Source organism: Chiloscyllium plagiosum, unplaced genomic scaffold (assembly GCF_037043375.1).
Source record: "Chiloscyllium plagiosum isolate Xiang-an unplaced genomic scaffold, Cpla_swu_hap1 HiC_scaffold_13, whole genome shotgun sequence".
Classification (NCBI taxonomy): domain Eukaryota; kingdom Metazoa; phylum Chordata; class Chondrichthyes; order Orectolobiformes; family Hemiscylliidae; genus Chiloscyllium; species Chiloscyllium plagiosum.
Window position 1 is genome coordinate 34,892,181 of NW_028270151.1, and position 25,077 is coordinate 34,917,257.

The 25,077-nt window shown below is 43.3% G+C and overlaps 1 protein-coding gene across 2 annotated transcripts in view; it reads right to left on the minus strand.

Annotated features, from left to right (window-relative positions):
* LOC122556326 (NACHT, LRR and PYD domains-containing protein 3-like) overlaps positions 1 to 25,077 on the minus strand; it is a 60,795-nt gene that overhangs the window by 23,140 nt on the left and 12,578 nt on the right. For both annotated transcript variants that reach the window (XM_087993508.1, XM_087993509.1), the window contains 5 exons: positions 23,023 to 23,157; positions 16,314 to 16,493; positions 12,892 to 14,668; positions 4,003 to 4,089; positions 3,290 to 3,460 (listed from right to left, as the gene is read on the minus strand). In XM_087993508.1, coding sequence (XP_087849634.1) covers positions 3,290 to 3,460; positions 4,003 to 4,089; positions 12,892 to 14,668; positions 16,314 to 16,493; positions 23,023 to 23,157 — 2,350 coding nt within the window. The remainder of the gene's footprint in view (positions 1 to 3,289; positions 3,461 to 4,002; positions 4,090 to 12,891; positions 14,669 to 16,313; positions 16,494 to 23,022; positions 23,158 to 25,077) is intronic.

A 25,077-nucleotide genomic window follows, 5' to 3' on the forward strand; every position in this document is an offset into this window, starting at 1 on the left:
AGAATGAGTGTGTGTGTGTTTAATGTAGTGGAGTCACCTGCAGTGTGACTTAAACCCAAAGTCCTGGTTGAGTGGTTACTGAACTTGGCTTTCAGCCTCTGTTCAGCCATTTTGCGTTGTTGTCTATCCCAAAGTTCACTTTGGAGGATGGTCACACGAAGATCCAATGCTGAATGTTCCTGACCACTGAAGTGTTCCCCGACTCGGAGGGTACACCCCTGTCTGGTGATTGTTGCACAGTGTTCATACAGTCATTGTCATGGTGTCTGCCTGGTCTCACCAATGTACCATGCCTCAGGGCATTCTTGTGATAGACAATGTAGGCTGAGTCGCATGATTACCTGCCATATACATTGTGGATGATATCCCAGGTTTAATGGTGGCATCCATGTCAACACTCTGACACGTCTTGCAGTGGTTGACATGATAGTGTTGTATGGCTTTGTGGTCGATGTTGCCCTGAAGGCTGGCAGTTTGCTACGAACAATTGCCTGTTTGAGGTTCGGTAGTTGTTTAAAGACAAGAAGTGGAGGCATAGGGAAGGTTTTGGTGAGATGTTCATCCTTAATGATAAGGTGTTGCAGGCTGCAAATAACATGGCATAGATTTTCAGCTCCTGGGAAGTACTGGACAATGAAGGGTACATTAACAGTTGCAACCAGTGTCTGTCTCCAGAGGAGGTCATTATGATTTCTCACTGTGGAATGGCAGAACTGGCGATCAATGAGTTGAGCATTGTACCCTATTCTTATGAGGGTATGCTTGAGCACCTTCAGGTGTCCACCACGTTCCTCCTCATCTGAACAGATCCTGTGTATGCATAGGGCTTGTCCATAGGGGATGGCTGTTTTGACATGCTTCAGGTGAAAGCTGGAGAAGTGTACCATCGTGAGGTTATCCATGGGTTTGCAATGGAGTGAGATACTGAGGTGCCCATTCTTGATGGAGATGTGTCCAAGAATGAGAGATACTAAAGATTAGTCCATGGTGAGTTTGATGGTGGGATGAAACATGTTGATATATAATTGTTTCTGTGACTCCTCGCAATGGGTCCAGAGGAAGCAAATGTCATCAATATATCTGGTGTTTTGTGTTGGTTGGAGGTCCTGTGCAGCAAAGTACTCTTGTTCGAACTTGACCATGAAAATGTTGCCATATTGGGGTACAAACATGCATGAAGAGCTGATTGTCAAAGGTGAAGACGTTGTGGTCGAGGATGAAGCGGGTGAGTTGTAGGATGGTGCCTGGCGATTGGCTGCTGTTGGTATTGCATTCTGAGGCTGTTACAGTGATGCCATCATCATGGGGGATGCTGGTGTTGAGTGCTAAAACATCCATTGTGACAAGGAATGTTCCCGGTTCGACATGTCCGTGCATGCTGTGTTTCTGTAAGGAATCTGTAGTGCCACGACAGAAGCTGGGGGTCTCCTGTACAATGGGTTTCAAGATGTTGACACAGATACCACCCACCATGTACGCGACAGGTACTCATGTGACTCAGACTACGTTGTCTATCTCAAACACTGCACGCAAAGATGCCCCGAGCAGACACTACAACAATGGATGTATGGATACTGCACAACAATCACCAGACAGGGGTGTTCCCTCCCAGTCGGGAAACTCTTCAGTGGTCAGTGACTTTCGGTCTCAGATCTTCAGGTGACCATCCTCCAAGGCGGACTTCGGGACAGGTGACCATCCTCCAAAGCGGACTTTGGGACAGGCAACAACACAAAGTGGCCAAGCAGAGGCTGATAGCCAAGTTCAGTACTCATGAGGATGGCCTCAACGAGGACCTTGGGTTCATGTCACATTACAGGTGATCCCATTGCACTATACGCTGTCTCTCCCTCTCTCTCTCAAACACAAACACACACACCCTCTCTCATACACATGCTGTCTCTTACACACACATGTACATCCCCCACACTCACATTCACACACACACCCCCCATCACACTCACACACACTTTACCAGCATGCACACACGCAAACACACACTGTCTCACGTGCTCTCACATACACGTGCACACACTCACATGCACACAGTCACTCACTCTGTCTCTCTCTCTCTCCTGCACGCACACAGACATATAAGTCTATGGGATGAATGTGTATTTGCAGATATATTCTATTTTGTTCAAAAAAATGCACAACCTGTAGGCAGTTAATGCAGACAGTCAATCCATGTAATATTTTGTAAATTCCACTTTGGAAATAGAACCAGTCTGAGTCAAGATTGGGATACAGACAGACTCTGACCTCACACCTTTAAGGCATTGTCTGAGCTGAGATATAATCACTTTTGTGAAACCTTAATTTATCTCAAGAATGTGACTTAAAAGAAGTTCTGGGATTTACATTTTAATGAACCAAAACCTGCAACCCATTCTAAGAGATGAAAAACTGAGCAACAATTGAGGTTTGTTTAATATATAATCTTAGTTGCATGACACTGTAATCTTTTACTATAAATTCTGTGTCTTATGGTCCTGCCTCACAACTACCTGACGAAGGAAAGGAGCTCCGAAAGCTAGTGTTTCCAAATAAACCTGTTGGACTATAACTTGGTGTTGTGTAAGTTTGAATTTTGACAAACGAGTCCAACACTGACTCCTCCACATCATTATTTCAGAGTGAGAGCACAGATTAAGAGAGTCATGTGTGACTTCTGGCAGTCCTATGCATCCTTTCCTGCTGAAGGGCTTTTGCCCGAAACATCGATTTTTCTGCTCCTCGGATGCTGCCTGACCTGATGTGCTTTTCCAGCACCACTCTAATCTAAACTCTGGTCTCCAGCATCTGCAATCCTCACTGTTGCCTAGTCCTATGCAATGACAGGTTAAGTAGGTGATGGTTTGTATGTTGCCTATATTTTCAGCAACTTTCAAGAGTCCATGTTTCATCTTAGCGTGTCTAAGCATCAAGATATCGAATGTTAAACAAGGTATTGGTAAGTGACCTGGAATAATAGTTGCAAAGCACAAAACCTTAGGAAGAAAGATGAGGTTAGGAATAGGGAGCTTCATGGAATTTCCAAATCAGTTTAGACCAATTTTTTAAGGAGAAGAGCAATAATAATGATTTAGAAAGTCATATGAATAGAGTCAGGACAAGTACATTTAGCCAGTACTGGTGAAACAGAAAAGAGGAATTCTGCTGTCAGAAGTTTGAACAAAAGAACTAGACAGAAGGGCTTAATGGTACAGAGCTCTGTGGGGGCCACTAAGATTCTCATATCTAGATATAAATACATTTGAAATCGTAGATGTACAACTATTTCACTTACTTCAATGTTTGTACTCTGCACTGAGCCGCCTTCAGAGCAGTAGACAATATACGTATGCCTCTATCTCCAAGATTATTATTACTCAGGTTTAGATTTGTCAGCATTCTACTGCTGCTCATAATGAAAGCGAGTGTCTCACAACATTTATGTGTCAGATCATTTTTTTCCAGCCTAAACATTTCAGAAAGAACAAATATTATAAAAGTTACATATCCAAATGTGGTCTCGAAATCATTTTTTAATGCGCCACTTGAGAGTTTACTGAACTCTTGAAAGTTTTAGGAGAATCATTTACTCTTTATTAACGCTTAAACTGGTTGCCTTTTGATGCAAGTGGATTGATCAAAGAAACACACTGTTTTGTATGAGTGCTGTGGCTGACATTGTGAGAAATCCATTTACTTGGTTACTTAACTTGCAAAAATATAACAGATGAACACTGCCTTGAGTAGTTTAGAAACAATTTGGACAAAACAGTGATTCCAACAAAATAAATCTCACCACTTTATGTTAGGCTACTTGAGTGATAAACAAGCATTTCCAAGCAATTTATTTTTTAATTTCATAACTTGATTTCCACTTTCTAAACTCTGTGCCTACGAAATGCAACTGGCATATTTAAATTCCAGTAAGTGACTTATGTAATACACCACAATAAGAAGGAGAATTGATAAGTTGTCTTAGGTATTAAGCACAATGATTTTACAACTTACTCCAGATTTTGCAATTTACAGTCTGGACTTGTCATCACTTGTGACAATATCTTGACTCCAGAATCTCCCAAATTCGATCCAATCATTCTAAATGGAAATAAATTACAAATAAATTTGGAATTAAAATGCCATATTTTGATGCCATAAAAGACATACATTCACAAGCACAATACTTTCCAGTATCTTTGTCACTGTCATAATACTGCAGTATGTTAAAGTTGCAATGATGGAAATGAATATGAATGTTACTCATGAGACTGCTATTGTTGTCCATTCCTAGCTAAGCAAGGAAGACTCACCATATCACTGTTAGACACAGCCACATATTGGTCAGGTTGTGAATATATTTTTCAGAATAAAGTTCAGTTGTTGAATTTCTAATACCTTGTGCAAGCAGAAAAGCCACTTGCTCAGTACAGAACAAGAAAACTAGCCCACAATTTATTCCCTTCTCTGTCTCTGCTCTCTCTAGTTGCCTGTGATTGATGATATGCTTAAATGCAGGACTGTTTTGTGAAAGCAGGGCTTTCCTACAGAAAGTCAATGGTCAGATTGCTCTCAAAATGTTGTTGGGAAATCTACCAACAGAGGAGATGCTACAAGAAAAACTTGGTTTTGTTGAACTGAGAGTTTTTGCAAACAGTTGAAGTGCCCGAGCCAGAAGCAACACTGTAAGGCTTTCAATGAGGGTGGAAATGTGTATGGTGCAACAAGATCCAAATTCGATTGTCCTTCATCTTTACAGATATGCTGAAATAAGCTATTGAAAGGAATTGGTGACTACTGATATAAAAGGGAGGTCAACATATTACATTTTGAGATGCTTTATTACAAAATGACAGGTGACAGGGATAAGAAAGGCAAGAGACAGGCTGAAGAAGCCAATATGGTGAGATTTCTTGATTCTTTTCCCCACCTGAGGGACAAGTATATTGATTCTGATAAAATAGAGACTGTGTATTCTTGAAGTTTTTTTTATTTGGAAATGAATTGGAGCATACTGACAGAAACTGAACGCTTCACTTAAATAAAATTGGCATTTGAGAATGTGCACAACAAATTTGCTTTAAGGAACAGTTGAATTGTAAAATCTATTTGAAGTTTTTCTTTTTGTTCTGTCAGTGAGTATTTCACTCTTTAATACTTGTGATTTAAAACATTAAACATACTTTCAAAAATATTTTCATATTTTGTCAAGGTTTTTTGTCTGGCATTCATCAGGACTGTCATAAAAATATCAATATAAAGGGCTACTTATAAGCAATGCAAAAACCTTCGACATAATTTTCTTTCTCAGTGTCATATATGTAAACATTTTCAAAAGAACTCTTCTGGCAGAAGGTAATGGAGCCATTGGAAATGGATTGGAAGACATCAAGGTATAAAACGGTGAGGATGAGTAGGAGGTGGAGTGACCATCATTTTCCTGATGTCATGGAGTTTTATTAGCAATACGAATGTGGATGCCAGTCTCCCCATGTTGAGGGAGCTCATCTAAGTAGGGTTACAGTGCATTAAAACCTGCTGATCTCCCCATTCGGGCAAGCCCTGCTGATAGGACACTCTGTGGCCCACACAGGAAGTCCGTTGCAGCAAGCTCCCGCCTCCATCTTCACCAATCACACCATGTCCCTTCAATGGGCCTACCAGGCCCAGCAACCCCGACCACAGCTTTCTGCTTTCAAAGGTAATGTCTATGTTGTTTTCTTGGTTGGACACATTTCCAGCAGTGGTCACTGCACCTGATGCTGCTTCTGGGACTGAAGACATGCCAGCTGTCCAACTGACCCAACAAGCTACTGGGGGCAGGAGTCCCAGTGGCAGATTATTAACCACCTAATGGATACAAAATCTGGTCTTACCCTCTGATATCTCCAAGGCAATGTTTCATTAGGAGAAAGTGAGGGCTGCCGATGCTGGAGATCAGAGCTGAAAATGTGTTGCTGGAAAAGCGCAGCAGGTCAGGCAGCATCCAATGAACAGGAGAATCGACGTTTCGGGCATAAGCCCTTCTTCAGGAATGAGGAAAGTGTGCCCAGCAGGCTAAGATAAAAAGTAGGGAGGAGGGACTTGGGGGAGGTGCTTTGGAAATGCGATAGGTGGAGGGAGGTCAAGGTGAGGGTGATAGGTCAGACTGGGGTGGGGGCGGAGAGGTCAGGAAGAAGATTGCAGGTTAGGAAGGCGGTGCTGAGTTCGAGGGATTTGACTGAGACAAGGTGGGGGGAGGGGAAATGAGGAAACTGGAGAAATCTGAGTTCATCCCTTGTGGTTGGAGGGTTCCCAGGAAGAAGATGAGGCGCTCTTCCTCCAACCGTCATGTTGACTTGTTCTGGCGATGGAGGTGTCCAAGGACCTGCATGTCCTTGGTGGAGTGGGAGGGGGAGTTAAAGTGTTGGGCTACGGGGTGGTTGGGTTGGTTGGTCCGGGTGTCCCAGAGGTGTTCTCTGAAACGTTCCGCAAATAGGCGGCCTGTCTCCCCAATATAGAGGAGGCCACATCGGGTGCAGCGGATGCAATAGATGATGTGTGTGGAGGTGCAGGTGAATTTGTGGCGGATAAGGAAGTGTCCCTTGGGGCCTTGGAGGGAAGTAAGGGGGGAGGTGATGGCGCATGTTTTGCATTTCTTGCGGTTGCAGGGGAAGGTGCCGGGAGTGGAGGTTGGGTTGGTGGGGGGTGTGGACCTGACAAGGGAGTCATGGAGGGAGTGGTCTTTTCGGAATGCTGATAGGGGAGGGGAGGGAAATATATCCCTGGTGGTGGGGTCCGTTTGGAGGTGGCGGAAATGACGGCGGATGATACGTTATACATGGAGGTTGGTGGGGTGGTAGGTGAGGACCAGTGGGGTTCTGTCCTGGTGGCAGTTGGAGGGGCGGGGCTCAAGGGCAGAGGAGCGGGAACTGGAAGAGATGCGGTGGAGGGCATCGTCGACTACGTCTGGCAGGAAATTGAGGTCCTTGAAGAAGGAGGCCATCTGGGTTGTACGGTTTTGGAACTGGTCCTCCTGGGAGCAGATGCGGCGGAGACGAAGGAATTGGGAATATGGGATGGCGTTTTTACAGGGTGCAGGGTGGGAGGAGGTGTAGTCTAGGTAGCTGTGGGAGTCGGTCGGTTTATAGTAAATGTCCGTGTCGATTCGGTCACCCGAGATAGAAATGGAAAGGTCTAGGAAGGGGAGGGAGGAGTCTGAGATGGTCCAGGTGTTTCATTAGGGCCTTTCAACAAAATCTATCCCTTCTTTTATGAGTCACAGCATACACCATATTGGAAAGTGCATGAACACGTGTTTCTATCAGCAGAATGCAGGGTGGATAAAGCATAGTGCCAAACCGGAGTTACTGCCAAGTTTCTGCCTTAGGTTGGCACAGTTGAGGATCCCGTCCCCCACTCTTTTGAACACAGTGTGACTGGGCGAATAGGCAGAGACAACAGAGGTAAAAACAATGCTTGTAGAGAGCAAAAGACTGTGATTTCCCAAGATGTTCGTGGAGAAATTCTCCTACTTTAGTCCATGAGGGACAATTTGTAAGAAATGTGCACTTCTCTCAAAACCCTTCTGAAATCTGCTGTCTGCTGCAGTCACAGTGTCTATAAAGGTGATTTTTGTATGTCGGATTTCTTATGGCTGGAGATGGAGATGTTAGCAATGTCTTACATTTTGCTGCATGCCCACCTGTTGCATTAAAGAGGTTGGACACAGTTCCAGCAGTGGTCACTGCACCTGATGCTGCTTCTGGGACTGAAGACATGCCAGCTGTCCAACTGACCCAACAAGCTACTGGGGGCAGGAGTCCCAGTGGCAGATTATTAACCACCTAATGGATACAAAATCTGGTCTTATCCTCTGATATCTCCAAGGCAATGTTTCATTAGGAGAAAGTGAGGGCTGCAGATGCTGGAGATCAGAGCTGAAAATGTGTTGCTGGAAAAGTGCAGCAGGTCAGGCAACATCCAAGGAACAGGAGAATCGACGTTTCGGGCATAAGCCCTTCTTCAGGAATGAGGAAAGTGTGTCCAGCAGGCTAAGATAAAAGGTAGGGAGGAGGGACTTGGGGGAGGGGCTTTGGAAATGCGATAGGTGGAGAGAGGTCAAGGTGAGGGTGATAGGCCAGAGTGGAGTGGGGGCGGAGAGGTCAGGAAGAAGATTGCAGGTTAGGAAGGCGGTGCTGAGTTCGAGGGATTTGACTGAGACAAGATGGGGGGAGGGGAAATGAGGAAACTGGAGAAATCTGAGTTCATCCCTTATGGTTGGAGGGTTCCCAGGCAGAAGTCCGGGCATGCATAAAGGATCTCACAGGCAGAGCCCTTCTCACCACCAGCCAAGCCATGTCTTGGTGCTTGTTGGAAAGTTCTGGCGATGAGGCATTCTGCCAAATGGCTTTGACAGTCTGCTCAGGGAACCGCTCGATAGGATCCGCCCTCTCCTTTTCCCGAAGGGTCTCAAGGACACTACGTGCTGACCACTTCCTGATGGACTTGTGGTCAAAGGTGATTTTCTTCATAAACTTCTCCACGAAGAACAGGTGATACGGAACGGTCCAACTACTCGGAGCGTTCCGTGGCAGCGAGGCCAGGCCCATCGTTCACAACACCAGGGACAGGTAGAACCTCAGTACGTAGTGACACTTGGTGTTTGCATACCGGGGATCCTCGCACAGCTTGATGCAGCCACACACAAAGGTGGCCATCAGGGTGAGGGTGGCATTGGGTGTATTTTTTCCCCCGTTGCCCAGATCTTTGTACAGCGAGTCCCTTCGGACCCGGTCCATCTTTGACCTCCATATGAACTGGAAGATGGCCCGGGTGACTGCAGCGGCACAGGTTCTGGGAATAGGCCAGATCTGTGCCACGTATAACAGCAATGACAGTGCCTCACACCTGATGACCAGGTTTTTTCCCGCGATGGAGAGCGACCGTAGCTTCCATCTGCCCAGTTTCTGCCTCACTTTGCTGATACGGTCCTCCCAAGACTTGGCGCACGCTCCAGCCCCCCCAAACCAAATACCCAGCACCTTCAGGTGTTCGGTCCTGACGGTGAAGGGGATCGAGGATTGGTCGGCCCAGTTCCCGAAGAGCATGGCCTCGCTCTTGCCTCGGTTTACCTTGGCCCCCGGGGCCCGTTCGAACTGGTCACATATGCGCATGAGTCTGCGCACGGACAGCGGATCCGAGCAGAAAACAGCGACGTCATCCATGTACAGGGAGGCCTTAACCTGCAGGCCCCCGCTGCCAGGAATAGTCACCCCTCTCAGGCTCGCATCCTTCCTGATGGACTCGGCAAATGGCTCTATGTAATTGTACAGACCTGTAAATAGGAATGATTACTCTGTTTTCGGTATGCAAACAAATGGAATGTTTACATATGTATGGCATGTCCAGTTGTACAGATCATCAAAGTATTTTATGAATAAAGTATATTTTTGAAATAAAATAAAATTAAAGAGGTGACTGCAACTCAATATAAAAAGGACTGAATGTAATTAATTCTGTCTTGTCAGACAAGAGGAAGTAGTGTGTTGCAGGTTTCTTCATGTTGCAGGGTGACATTGACTGCAAACACTTTGTTGTGTGGGCATTGTATGTCAACTCTGAGATGTATTCCAACCAAAAAGGATTATACTCAGTCAACACCCTGTTGGTGTGGGAGCCTACATGTACATTCTAGCCAATACCTAGTATGCTGCTGGTAGTCAGGATGCCTTTAGTTTATGATCGTCTGCCATTCCACCAGAAGTTGGGCTACTTCAACAAATCAAGAGATGAATAGCAGGTTGTAAGCTCTGAGTGATAAGGGATATCCGTTGACCACATGGCCCATTCACATATGAACAGCAGCATGTATACACAGAAAGCCATAGTGTCACACAAAATGTGATACAGAAGACCATTGGTGAGCTGCAACAACATTCCTCTGTCTGGATCACTTACAAAGAATCCTGCAGTACTCCATAGAGTGTCAAAATCTGTTGTGGTGCTCATGGGAGACAGCTGTTGCCACCAGGAAGAAACCAACCAACAGGGTAAGGAAGGGAGGAGGCAACCGAGACAATTCCCCTTCTGGCAAGACTGAACAAGAATAACTCTGTGATTATGATATTAGTAAATACAACCCTAATCCCCCAATCACTACAAGTCCCACAATTTATACTCATTCAATACTGACCATCAAAGTAATGATTTGGCTACAACACAAAAATTAAACCCACCACAAAATGAATATTTCAATTAAAATTAGTGGGGTTGGTTAGTTCAGTTGACTGATGGCTGGTTTGTGACGCAGAGTGAAGCCAACAGCATGGGTGAGTTTAACATGAAGGGCTCTCCTTCTCAACCTTTCCCCTTGCCTGAGGCAAGGTCACCCTCAGTTTAAACCACTACCCTGTAATGCAAAAGCAGCCCTACAATCTGGTAGGACTATAGTGACTTTACCTTTATGAATCAAAGCTTACCTTTCTGTCAACTAATATTATTTGGGCATACTATTAGCGTCAGACCTGAAAGTGTGTTGCTGGAAAAGCGCAGCAGGTCAGGCAGCATCCAGGGAACAGGAGAATCGACGTTTCGGACATAAGCCCTTCTTCCTATTAGTGTCAGACATTTATGTGCTTTTGCCTAACCTGGTGCTCCTATAGCAGCTAGAAGCATGTGCCAGCATGGTTGGTGAAAAGTTGCTGACTCCCAGAGGTGCTGATTGAAAATGACTTGGGAAGACATCCCTGAGCAACTCTGGGCCCAGCAGCAGACTGGTTCATCTCAGCAGGACTGGCAGCACTCTGAGCTGCTGGCTGACAGCCAAAATAGAAAGGTCTAGCAAAGCAGCAGTAATGACAGGACAACCACTGTCATGTGGGAATGGCAAGTTCTGGAGATCAAGTCTCCAATACTACTGTCAGAATGTTATAAGGTCCCCTTGCTTTTGCAGTATCCTGTGTCTCCAGCTATTTATTGATATCACATGGAGTGAATGGAATTGGCTGAAGACTGGTATCTGTAATACCGGGGACCACTAGAAGAGGCTGAGATGGATCATCCACTCGACAATTCTGGCTGAAGTTTGCTCTGAATGCTTTAGGCTTATCTTTTGCACTGATGTGCTGGGCTTTTCCATCATTGAGGGTGAGGATATTAGTGGAGCCTCCTCCTCCAATGAGTTATTTAATTGTCCACCAGCACTCATGACTGGATGTGGCAGGACTACAAAGCTTAGATCTGATCCATTGGTTGTTGGAACTCTTAGCTCTGTCTTATGACTTGCTGCTTATGCTGTTCTGCATGTAAGTGATCCTGTTTGGTGGCTTCATCAGGTTGACGTCACATTTTTAGGTGTGCCTGGTGCTGCTCCTGCCTGCCCTCCTGCACTCTCCATTGAACCTGGGTTGATCCCCTGGCTTGATGGTAATGGTTGAAAGGGGGATATGCTGGGCCATGAGGTTGCAGATTGTAACAGAAATTGCTGGAAAAGCCCAGCAAGTCTGGCAGAGCAATCAGAGTTAATGTTTTGGATCGAGTGATCCTTCCTCAAAACTGACAGATTCTCAGCTGTTGACACCTGGATAATCCTCTCCCCTTGCTCTGACTGCTGGTCATTCATGTTCTGTCATTCATCTCTGATCCCACCTCAGTACTGTCAATTTCAGGATCTGAAACAGTGACTGTGAGTGTAAAATCAATTGATAGAGTCTCAACATTATTGTCCTGTGGGACTTCAGTCACTGCTTGGCAAAGTGGTAGTTCTTGGATGCTTTAAAGGAGAAATGCACAGAAGTAGGATTGTGGTGAGGAGAATGCGGCAAAGCTAGAGTTGCATGCTTAAGCCATCTACAGGTTGTAAATGAGAGTGTGGGATGCATGAAAATGAGAAGTGAGAAGAAGGGTTAGGTATGAAGATGCCTTTATTTTCTAGGGTTTCTGTCCCATTTTTGGCATGAAGTCAACAAAGACTTCTCTAATACTAGCGAGAACCATCTCCTCCATTAGTATAAGGAGTAACAGCTGTGTCTGTCCAACAACTGCTAGCTCATGCTATCTCCAGTTGTAGGTGTCTTTGTCTTGATGTAGAGACAAAAGTAGTTAAGTGAGTATTTGGGTCATGTGCTGTCATATTTAAATAGCTGCCAGTGTGGGAAAACCATGTAATGTGTTGTGACACTGGCAGCATCAGTAAGTTTGTGAGGATGAGCTGCAGGTTGAATGTTAGACATGAGTCTTCATTGAAAGAGTCTGTTAGTGGATGAGTGGTGGGATGTAATGTAATGAACACTGTCTAAGACCATTGGTACTGACAGTAGGGTATGGCATTTGAAGATGAATTCACAGACTTTCGCCACTTGTGTGAATTCATTCAAATTTTTGAGGCATTGCATCCAGTATTTTGAGGCTCACAGCCTGGATGACTAAAGTTACACAGCCCTTTTTTTTTAAACACTTGGAGGTCCTCATGAGTCCTTTTATAAATTGCACTTCCCTCCTCCTTTTCACCTCTTCCAACAAGGCCTGAGAATAGAGCTCACTCTTTCCCTGGTTCCACCATTGTTCAGTTTTTTTCTCTATGTTACAGTGACTGGTTCCTCCAGCTTCACAAAATCCCTCCTTTAGTGCAGGGTAATTTTAGTCTTTCACAGTTTTGGGTCTCTTGCTGAGGCATGGAATCAGTCAGCAATACAGTTCAAACTAGTCGTACATAACTGAATGCTCATGATAATGAAGGGGAAGTATAGAGCTGCCTACATCATTTTGAACAAGCATAGAAACATTTTATACCACCAACACTTCACTTGATTTTGACAATTGTTCAATTGTGCCCTCTACATATAACCAAATCAATTTATACATAAGTTCTAAATTACTGTTTTATAAATGAATTATTGCTTAAACAGAAGTCGAAATCCTTACTTTAAACTTGTAAAATGATGCAGAACTGGCACCAGTCTCTGGAATCCAACTGAAGATATTTTGAGTTGTGAAAGATCTAATGCCTCCATATCTCCGTTAGACATTTGCAGAACAAATGCCAGTGCTGAATATTCTGCTGGTGTAAGTGTCCGAGAAGTAACAGTACCAGCAACAATGATCTTTCTGGTTTCTTTTACCAGTGAATTATCCTCTAATTCACTTAAACACTGTAGAATAGTAATACATTTTTCTGGAGGAATATCTTCCTGCAATTTCTTTTTGAAAATTTGAACAACCTTTGTTATATCATCACGATTTATTTCACAACTTGTCATCAGTCCTTTCATGATTTGCTGATTTTTTTGAGTCCCGAATCCACAAAGGAATCTGAGAAACAGGTCAAAGTGACCACAAGAACTTTTCATTGCTTCCTTACAGGCCTGTTTACAGACTTGGGAATAAGAGGGTCTTTCATGTTTTCGTAATGTTTTTGCATTCGCTGCAGTGTTTAAAGGATTATTTTTGTTGTTGTTTAATGACAGGAAAACATACAAAGCAGCAAAATATTCCTGCAGTGACCCATCAACAAAACAGAAGGCCTTCTTTGAAGGATTTGCATTTCCCACAACAACCTCTTTGCAAAATCCACTTTCTGCCAAGGAAGCATCGACATTGTATACTTTTAAATCTTTCTCATAAAATATCCGCATCTGGCCTCTCTGTAGATCGAAAGCCAACTTCCCCAAACTGATGATAGCTTTTTGCTTTGACTTCAACAGTGCATCAATGGTCTGTTTCTTGTGAGTTAAATACTCCAATTTTTGCTCTTGGTGGGAGAAGACATGCACTAAGAACTTGGTGAAGACAGATGTAATTGCTACTGGCATGGAATCACCAAGCCCACAATGCTGAAATAATTCAAGTGCATCTTCCAACATGATTGATAAAGCGCAGCAGAAAATTGGCATGTTGCATAGAAGGGATAAACTCAGTTCTTTGTTCACAATTGCAATCATTTTTTCTGCCAGGTGCCTATTTTCATATTTCTTGTGAAAAAAATCCTTCTTTTGCTGCTCACAGAATCCTTTTATTTCTGTCAGTCTGTCAACGTAGCAGAGAGGAATTTGCCCTAGGGCTGCTGGCCGGGTAGTTATCCAAACTGAAGCTGAAGAATGAAGGTTGCCTCTGATGAGATTTGTGAATAAAGATCCAAGGGACATTAATTCATTCTCATCATAGCAGGCTAGTTGTTTTTCAAAATCCAGACTTTGAAGGCTTTCATCTAGTCCATCAAATATGTACAAGGATTTGACTGATTTGCTTGTTAGAATCTCTTCGCAATGCTCCAAGTGTGGGTAGTAATGCTGGAGAAGTTGCACCAGGTTCAGTGACCTTTCTGACAGCATATTGAGCTTACAGAAGGAAAACAAAAATATGAAGTCAAATTCTGACAGTGTAGAACCAGCAGCCCAGTCGTGAATTAACTTTTCCACACAAACTGTCTTTCCAACCCCAGCTATTCCCTTTGTTACAATGATTCTGTGAGGTTTTCCATCTCCACATGTAGGTGTTAAAATCTCTATGTAGCTGAGGGGATTGGTTGACATAACATTCTGATCCAACCCCACATGTTGTGAGGTGTCGTGATTCAAAGGGTATGCATTGCTGTTGACAATCCATAGATTTGCAAACTTTTTGGACGTGGGTTCTGTTACATAGACACAACTTTCTTTCAAAACCTTGATGTGGGTCTTTTGGAGATCATAGAAAGCATCGTCTGTATTTCAAAAAGGAAGCAAAATGTGTAATCATTGTAACTTATGTGGCACAAAGTGGTTTTTTGAAACATCAATCAGTAGACTCCAGATGTTCATCTTCGTTGACTTTATCAAACATCTTATTCATCATTAAAAATCACACAACACCAGGTTATAGTCCAACAGGTTTAATTGGAAGCACTAGCTTTCAGAGAGCCATTCCTTCATCAGGTGGTTAGGAGCAGCGCTCCGAAAGCTAGTGCTTCCAATTAAACCTGTTGGACTATAACCTGGTGTTGTGTGATTTTTAACTTTGTACACCCCAGTCCAACACCGGCATCTCCAAATCTTATTCCTCAAAAGTCTTACAAAAGGTCTACCATTTGAATTGACGTCTGGGCACAGAATTTGAGTCAATTCTGTTGCTGCCAATACAGGAGATACAGGAGAGAGATACAGGACCCACAAGAGTTGCCATTCTATAAATGGGTACTGGTCATATGACCTTGCCAACAGCATCACATCAATGAATGTTTGTTATCTGGGCAGCAGCCAGGATTCATTCTTTTTACATTGGTCAACTGACCCACTAACATTGGGCTTCCATAGGTGCTTGGCAGCAACCAAACTGATTTTGACTGTTCAGGGATATGTGGCTGATGAGCCCAATCACGATCTAACCACACAAATACAGTGGCCACGTGAGCTGTTAAACACTAACAATTCTAGCAGAGCAGACAATTGACCTGGTCAAGAAATGGTTCTGCTGCCTTGATAGTTCAGTGGTGGCTCTACAGTACACAACCCAGCCTCTGAAATATGTGCTGGTCTGCTGTGTCCTCCATAACAGGGTTAGCAGGAGAATACAGCTATTACAGCAGGAATCTGCAATCTATCTCAGGATGAAGAGGAGACATGAATCTTTGATCTCTGATATCCTGATGTGCTGTCAAGGAGTGCATTCGCAGGACGCATTTCTCATAAAACTGCCTCCCTGACCACTGTGGTCTCACAACTCCCCCACCACATCCATCCCAAATTCCTCATCGCAGTCCACTTGACCACTATCCAACAATAAAGGCCCCACACAAATATTCTCAATAAATATTTTGAGCCCAAAATGCAACCAATTATAGAAATAGAAATGAGCTGTTCATCTTGGGTAACCCTTTAGGTCCTGCCTTTGCTTGTGCAGGTGCTCCTTTACAACACTGCCTCAGACTGATAGATGGCTGGAGGCAGACCGTTGGTTCCAAATGATGCACACGAGCCAGATTAAGCCTCAAGGCCTGACTTTGGACTGTATCATCTCAGAGGAAGTCCCCAGTCTGGACTGACTGGCTGACAGACATCAGCAAGTGCACTGATGAAGTAGTGTTGATGAGAAGAAAAATGCTGTCATTCTGAAGCAGGGCAGCAGGATTTTGCCTTATGGAGCTGCTCCACAGGGCTGCACCTCGACAATCTTAACTCCAAGTTCTGTGGGTGCCCTGGGCCACAATACAGCTTGACAGTAACAACAGGCAGACATACTTGGTGTGCAGTTCATTAACATTCTCCTGTATATCACAGTCCTTATCTGAGCCCTCTATACCTGCTGCAACCTCACACAAACCATCATTTACCCCTAGCCTGGCTGTAGCCCGCTCATGCCCAATGACCAACCTTTTGAAGATTCCAGCTGTTCAGGAGTGTCTACGACATGCACAATGCCAATCTCTGAGCTGGCGGATATGAGTTTCAAATTAAGTGACTGTATCTCCTCAAAGCAGGTATGGAGTTGCTCTCCTTCTTCCTCTTGGATGTGGTCTGCCTGCTCAGGTAGTAGTTCTTGGGAAACTGAAACTATAAAAGTAGAAAGGGAAGGTTAGTGTGATGAACCAAGATACATAGTTGAAGTACAACATGAAATGTGAACATACAGGTAACTCAAAGATCATGAAACAGGGATTCTGTAATCTATTGGCATCTGTTCATTACCAAAGGAAAATTAAAACTAGACAAAGAATTCTGTATGCATGGAATGATCATTTGGGTAATATTTGTCTGAAGAATTTCTTTGCCTGCCTGCTTCCCCTGCCATCAATTCCCTGATAGCAAATGACGTCCTTTCTTTCCAACAAGAAAACCTTATGACTCCAGCTGTCCGCTTTCACTACTGCCATCTGCTGGTGGAGATGCTGTAGTACTGCTCAGCACCTTTGTTTTATGTTTTCGCATCAACCTGGTCAGAGATCTTATTGTACACCTCTGGAGTAGAAAAGATTTGAACCCAGGACCTCTAGTCCAGAAGTAGGGAAGTCAGTACTGGACCACAACAGTCCTCTCAGCGCCCTTGCTATATACCCACTATCACTGTGACCAGCTGATGCGGAAGGTTCCATTACAGGAAGAACCCAGGAACATACAAAAGGTGTTCAGCCATTTGGACTCTTGAGCTTAATCCTCAGATTTAGGAGATCATGGCTGATTAGAAACTAACTCCAGTTTTGCCACATAATCCTCAATAGCTTTTGATAACATAGATCTGTCAATCTCAGATAGCCATGCCATAAGAAATTAACTGTCTTCATGCAGCTAGTCAAGCTCAATGCATGTATCTTCACGTGATATCTTCTCCCACAGCAACCTCTCACTCTGTTCAATATTAAAATCACACAACACCGGGTTATAGTCCAACAGGTTTATTTAGAAGCGCTAGCTTTCAGATTGCTGCTCCTTCATAGAACATAGAACATAGATCATAGAACAGTACAGCACGGAACAGGCCCTTCAGCCCACAATGTTGGCTTCATTAGGTAGCTGTGGCTCATTCATCACTCCTTCAATACTTTGTCCACCCCAGTCCAACAACAGCTCCTCCACATTATCTGCTCAATCTACCACGCCAAAATCAATTTCCAGTCTCTGGAACAAAGGATGCACTGCTAGCATCCAGATAGTTTACTTCACTCTTACACATGGTTGAATACTTCCAGATTCACACGTTCCATGATGCCTCCACAAATCCTCACTATAAAGCTGTAGCAGGTGCCTCACAATCTCTGACATTCTCCCTGCTCTCTTGCAGATCAAGGTGGCACAAAATCGAAGGAGCAGAACAAAACCAGACGATGGCACAAATCACTGCATCTCCTGCGGCCTGATGGTTAAAATGGTTCTCCAAACTGACCTTTGGCATCAAACTTTGGTGGGAACATTAAAGCTGACATCAGGTCACTGCCTTCTGTAACTGCTCAACTCCCAGCATAGGAGAGCCGCAGGAGGATGGAAGCAAAAAACAGCACAGTCATGATGATGAGTCCTATCTCATGATGTAAAGCTTCCAATCACCAGCTGAGACATTAAGACTGGATTTCCTCATAGGCTGACTGGGGTATGAATCACAGGCAATGAAAACAGAAAGTCCTGAAGAACCTCCAAAGGTCTCTCTTCATTTCTGGAGAGAGAAACCAGGCTAACATTTTGAATCCAATATGAATCCTCGTTAAAATTGAAGAAGGGTACTCAAAATGTGAACTTCATTTCTTTAACAGGATGCTGCTGAGATTTGTAGCACTTTCTAGTTTTTATTTCAGATCAGGGTCTTTTGCTTTAATTTTAAAAGTCACAGACAAGCGTTGCTCCAGATAGCTCGGAGTTTATGAATGGCACATAGAAATGTCATGAAGATATCATCATAAGTCTGTAGTCTAGCTAAAAAAGACACATTTTGATGAGCTTTTTGTCTTTCATTTATCAGGACAAATCACACAAATACCGATTCAATGAGAAAACCAACATTTCCACTGTATGGGAACAATGTGCTGATTGGTTAGCAAGTGCTCGAGAGAGACATTGCTGTGAAGAATGTATCCATTGATGCTGATTGACAGTTAAAGAACAAAGAACAGTACAATACATGAACAGGCCTCTTGACCTACCAAGCCCACACTGACACATGACACTTTTCTGAACTAAAGACCTTTCTCCTCTATATGGTCCAGATCCCTCTATTCCCTGCCTATCAGGTATTTGTCAAGATGCCTCTTAAACATTCCAATGTACTTGCTTCTACCACCTCCACTGGCAGCACATTCCAGGCACTTAGTGGTGCAGGCTCGAAGGGCAGAATGGCCTACTCCTGCACCTATTGTCTATTGTCTATTACCATCCTCTCTGTAAAAACTTGCCTTTCACATGTCTTTTAAACTTCCCCCTTTTACCTTAAATCTATATTCATTTGTAACTGACATTCCTACCCTGGGGAAAAGACTCCAACTATCTACGCCTCTCATAATTTTGTAAACTTTTATCAGGTTGTCCATTATTCTTCAACGAAGTTCAAGTGAAAGCAAACTATGTTTGTCCAATCTCTTCCCATAGCTGATACTGTCCAGACCAGGTAATATCCTTTTCTGTACCCTCTTCAAAGTCTCCACATCTTTCTGGTAGAGTGGCAATCAGTGTTGTATGCAATATTCTAAATGTGGCTGAACTAAAGTTCTATACAGCTGCAACATGTCTTGCCAACCATTATACATTACACCAACCGATGAAAGCAAGTATGCTATAAGTATTCTTGACCACCTTATCCATTTGTGTTGCCACTTTCAAGGAACTATGGATCTATGCACCTTGATTCCACTGCATGGTTAATGCTACTAAGGGTTCCGCTATTTACTTCACTTCTTGCCTTTAAACAACCACCAAAACTCAAACAGATCATTGTTCGCAGCAAACTGCATAGCCTTCAGGACAACATCTGCCATGACACTTTACAAGCCTGTCACAGTAGACATTGCAAGACATGTCAGAGTGTCAACACGGATACCACTATTGCAAGTGGGGACACCTCCCATCATGTGCATGCCAAGTGCTCATGTGACTCAGCCAACCTTGTCTATCTCATACTCTGCAGGCAGGAATGCCCTGAGGCTGGGTCCCTTGGCGAGACTGAGCAGACACTACGACAACAAATGAATGGAAACCGCGCAATGATCACCAGACAGGAGTATTCCCATTTAGTCGGGAACACGTAAGTGGTCCGGGCCAATCGATCGTGGACGTTCAGGTGACCATCCTCCAAGGCGGACTTCGGGACAGGCAACAATGCAAGGTGGCCGAGCAGAGGCTGATAGCCAGGTTTGGTATCCATGAGGATGGCCTCAACCAGGTCCTTGGGTTGATGTCACATTAGAGGTGACCCCATTACACTATACATCCTGTCTCACACACACACAAGCGCATGCACGCGCGCACACACACACACAAGCGCATGCTCGTGGCCACACACATACACCCACACACACTCCTACATACTCACACACTCACACACTCTCTCATACACAAGCTCTCTCTCATGCAAATGCACATGCACCCTCCCCGCCCCCCCCCCCCCCGCACTCACACCCACGCACGCACCCTCTCACAGGCTTATACCTCAGTACACTCACAGACATATTTGACCAAGCTTACACACACACATACACACAGTCTTTCACATGCACTCACATCCACATTGCACACACTCACATAAACACACCCACTCTATCTCTCCTGCATGCACACACATATAAATTTATAGGGTGGATCTGTAGTTGCAGAATTGCATTTTATTTTGCTCAAAACCTGCATAAATCCATGTAGGATTCTGAAAGTCCCACTTTAGAAATAAGACTGACTCAGTATTGGGATAGGCTTTAAGTTCACGCCTTTAATACATTGTCTGAGATAAGATAATACCTACTGATAGATACACTGAAGCCACCTTGAGAACGTAACTTAAAAGCAATTTTTGAATTTACATATTAAAGCGCCTAAACCAGCATATCCCATCCTAAAAGATGCAAGACTTAATCTAAGTTTGTTTAATATGGCATTATAACACCGTGACACTGTAACCCTTTTGCTATAAATTCTGTGTCTTCTGGTCCTGCTCCACAACCACTTGATGAAGAGTTAGCACCTCAAAAGCTAGTGCTTCCAAATAAACCTGTTGGGCTAGAACTTGGTGTTGCGTGATTTTTAACTTCTATGAATAAAGCAGTTTTGTAACATCTTAGCAGCTCGCCACAGAGCCCAGGTGACTTCACCTTCTGTACCAGTCCTCAATAAGGGACCTTGTCAAAGGCCTTGCTAAAGTCCATTTCGATAACATCTACCACCTTACCATCATCAATCATGATTGTCACTTCCTCGAAAAAACTCAATGAAATTTGTGAGACATGACCTTCCCTGAACAAAGCCATGCTGCCTATCACTAATAAGTCCATATTTTTCCAAATGTGCGTAAATCCTGTCTCTAAGATTCTTCTCCAATAATTTCCTTACCACTGATGTAAGGCTTACCAGTCTATAACTTCCTGGACGAGACCTATTGCCCTTCTTAAACAAAGGAACAACATTTGCCATTCTCCAGGTCTCCAGGATCTCTCCTGCGACCGAAGAGTCACAAAGCTGTACAAAGAGGATTCAAATGTTTTGTACAAGGCTCCAGCAATTTCCTCCATTACCACCCTCAGTATTCTGGGATAGATCCCATCAGGATTTGTATATCTTAATGCTTTCAAAGCACACAACTTCTTTTTATCGACATACCTTAGAATATCAACATACTCCACACTTGACTAACCATCCACCATGTTGTTCTCCTTTCTGAATACCAATGCAAACTATTATTTAAGGATCGCACCCATTTTCTTTGGCACCACACATAAATTCCCTCCTTTGTCATTGAGGGGATCTACAATTTTGCTATCCATCCTTTTGCTCTTATATAGGTATAAAATGCTTTGGGATTTTCCTTAATCCTGTTTGCCAAGGACATTTCATGAACCTTTTTAGCCATTCTAAATCCTTGTTTAAGTTCTTTCCTACTTTCCTTATGTCCTTTGAGGGTCCTGCCTTCATTCTATGCCTCTTTTTCCTTTTCAACTATACTCACAATTTCTCTTGACATGCAAGGTTTCAAAGTTTTTCCATCTTTATCCTTCATTTTCACAGAAACATGATGGTTCTGATCTCTAATCAACAGGCCTTTAAAAGATTCCCACATGACAGACATGGATTGACTCTGAACTTATTGACCTTATCAACTCAGCAACTCATGCAGTTAAGGTAACTTTCTATGCCCAAATAGATGTTGCTGTGGAATCCCTGCTAGGCCCAGGTCCTGTGAATATATTTGTTGGATTCCTGGATAAACGGGCCTCCAATCGAATGACACTTCTTGCATACTTCACTGACAGGGTGGTACGTTTGCTATATTTCAAACTAAGATGCAAGGAAGAATTTCCTCATGACTTATTGGATTCCATCCTGCACTTAAATCCATATTTGAAATGGGATAGTCAAATATGCTTGCTTTCCTTGATATCCTAATTGAGAAATTGGCCAAGGGATTCTCTATTACTTTCTACTGCAAACCTGCATTCAATGGGAAGTATAAACCTTGGGATTCGTATAGTTCCACGAGCTATAAGATGCCTTTCTCAGCAAACTTGTAAATGAGGCCTTAGTCATTTATTCACTGTGCACACTTGATGTTAAAATTGGGTGCATCAAAACCATCCTGCAGGATAATGGCTACTCTGATCAGATTATTTCTCACTGTATATCGTGCAAATTCATGGAATGAAACTTTCTTGGCCCTGAAAAGTGTCCCGTCAGTCTCATAATTCCCTGGTAATGTATCTCAAAAGTTTGAACAACAGGTGAAGCTAGCTGTTTCACACTGTTATTGTGCAGTAGCAATATGAGTGGTGCTCACCACTGACAGGATGCTGCCAGCAAGAAAAAAGACGTTCTACCTATCACACAAATGAACAATGTACTGTATGAATTGCAACATGGTAAATGAATGTGTATTACAAATTGTATATATTAATACATAGGACCCTGTTAATTGCAGACAGAAAGAACATATGCATATATTGCACCTGTTTCAATTTAATAAAATAAGTAACAGCCATTTGCTGGTCCATTCCTCAGGGCATTACCCTACCCAATTAGAATCAATAAAATTGAAACAAAGTCTAGCAGTTATCTGTCAATCAGCGTTAATGTGTGCATCCTCCACAGCAATGTCCCTATCAATCACAATGCTCATACCAACCAATTGGCTCCCTCTTCTCATGCAGTTCTCCATGAATTGTTTTTTTAAATTGCAAAAATATACTTTATTCATAAAAGGAAATTCTGGTGATTGCAAGATTAAAACCTTTGACAAAATATATATAATTTTCAGCAATACTTGGTGTGACCAAACAACTATTTATAGTATTATATTATAAAGAACTCACATATTTCCAAATATATTCTGATCTCTCATTATTGCAAATATTTTTGAGACATAGTTACAGCCTAACATACCGTTGTGGTATAGTATTCTTACCTCCATTCATTACATTGGCTGCAATAATATTCAAATCCTGGTTGTCACGTGGAAGACTGCTTTTCAGCTCTTCAGTTAAAGTTACTAAATCACTTGCAACCTCTTCAAAAGGTGCCAAACACTGCTGAACATTACCTTAATAATAAGAACAAAGGTGCAAGATGTAAAACATATAATTTATCAAGAAGACAAAATCACAACATTTCCATGGATTAATGCAAAAAGAACAATACCCAGGATGCTGCAAATTTCAAATAAGAACAGAAAATGCTGGAAAATTGTCAGCAGATTGGACAGCATCTATGAAGCAAGAGACAGTTAACAGGCTGAATTTTAAGAGAAATATAGGAGGGTGACATTGGGTTAAAAAGCAAGTCCTGAGCCCACACTTGCCAGCAGTAAGACCTGCTCAACAACTTTATACAAGTCTGCCCACGAACTACAATTGCAAGGTACTGCAGATGGCTACCCTTCTGAACATCCTAGATGATAGATAATGAAAGTTGAGCTCATTCTGTCTAGGCACTGGGATAATTTCTTCTGCATCCAAATTATTTATAAAATACAACTCTAGTGCTTAAAGGGCTCTGCTTGTATCTTTCCTGGGCATTAGGTTTTGCATTACTTCCGGTCATATTGTTTCAGGATACACTTTGTTTCCCGCATGCTACAGCTCACAACAAAGGATGGCAGGGTAGTTGCTGATGGTGCCAGGCCAATTATAGGACCAGCAATTCCTGCACATCAGCAGCATTACTAGAAGAGGTAGTCACTGTTGAGGTCTACATGACAACATGGACCTCAAGCAGGTAAGTGAGAAAAATAAATCCCAAGCCCTAGCTAACTCAAGGGTAGAGTGAAAATTCCTCTGATTGGAGTACTGGGGCCACTGTCTGTTGCCCATACTTTAGCTCATGTGGCCTTACCCCCAACTCGGGCAAGGAGACTGTTAGCTCCACACAAACAGAGAGAGGGCTTGCCTCACCTTCAGCAAAATTCCATCAACACCATAACAGGGTCTTATTTGTGCTTTTAATAATCTTTGCCTCCAATTCTCTCTGCATCTGGTTTCTCTTTTGGTAAAATGACCCAGTGTGCTGAACCAGCCTGGCTGTCTGGGAAACAAAAGCTGCCTGAGTATAGAGCTATAATTAGGAAAGCAGTTGTAACATTGAAAGTGTGATTTTTTTTGTGGGATGTGGGTGTCGCTGGCTGGCAAGCATTTATTGACCATTCCTGGTTGCCTTTGAGAAGGTGGTGGTGAGCTGCCTTCTTGAACCGCTGCAGTTCACCTGCAGTGGGTTGACCTTAAGGAGGGAATTCCAGGATTTTGACCCAACGACAGTGAAGAAATGGCAACATATTTTCAATTCAGGATGATGTGTGACTTGCAAGGGAACTTGAAGATGGTGGGTGTTCCCATATATCTGCTGTCCTTGTCCTTCTAGATAGAAGTGGTCATGGGATCTTTAGTGAACTTCTGCAGTACATCTTGTAGATAGTACACACTGCTGCTACTGAACATCGATGGTGAAGGGAATGGATGCAGTGCCAATCAAGTGGCCTGCTTTGTCCTGGATGGTGTCAAGCTTCTTGAGTGCTGTTGGAGCTGCACCCAACAGGCAAGTTGGGTGGGCTTCATCACACTTTTGACTTGTGCCTTGTAGATGGTGGGGAGTCAGGAGGTGTGTTACTCACCATCAATATTCCTATTCTCTGATCTGCTCATGTAGCCACTGGGTTTATGTGGTGGAGTCCAGTTGAGTTTCTGGTCACTGGTAACCCCTCAAGGATGTTGATAGTGAGGAATCTGACGATGGTAACACCACTGAATGTCAAGGGATGGTGAGTTAGATTATGATGATCATAGCCTGGCATTTCTATTCTGTGATATTACTTGGCACTTGTTAATCCAAGCCTGGATATTGTCCAGACCTTGCTGCATATGAACATGAGCTGCTACTGTATCTGAGGAGTCATGAATAGTGCATAACACTATGCAATCATCAGCAGAGATCCCTACTTCTGACCTTATGATGGAGGGAAGATCATTGA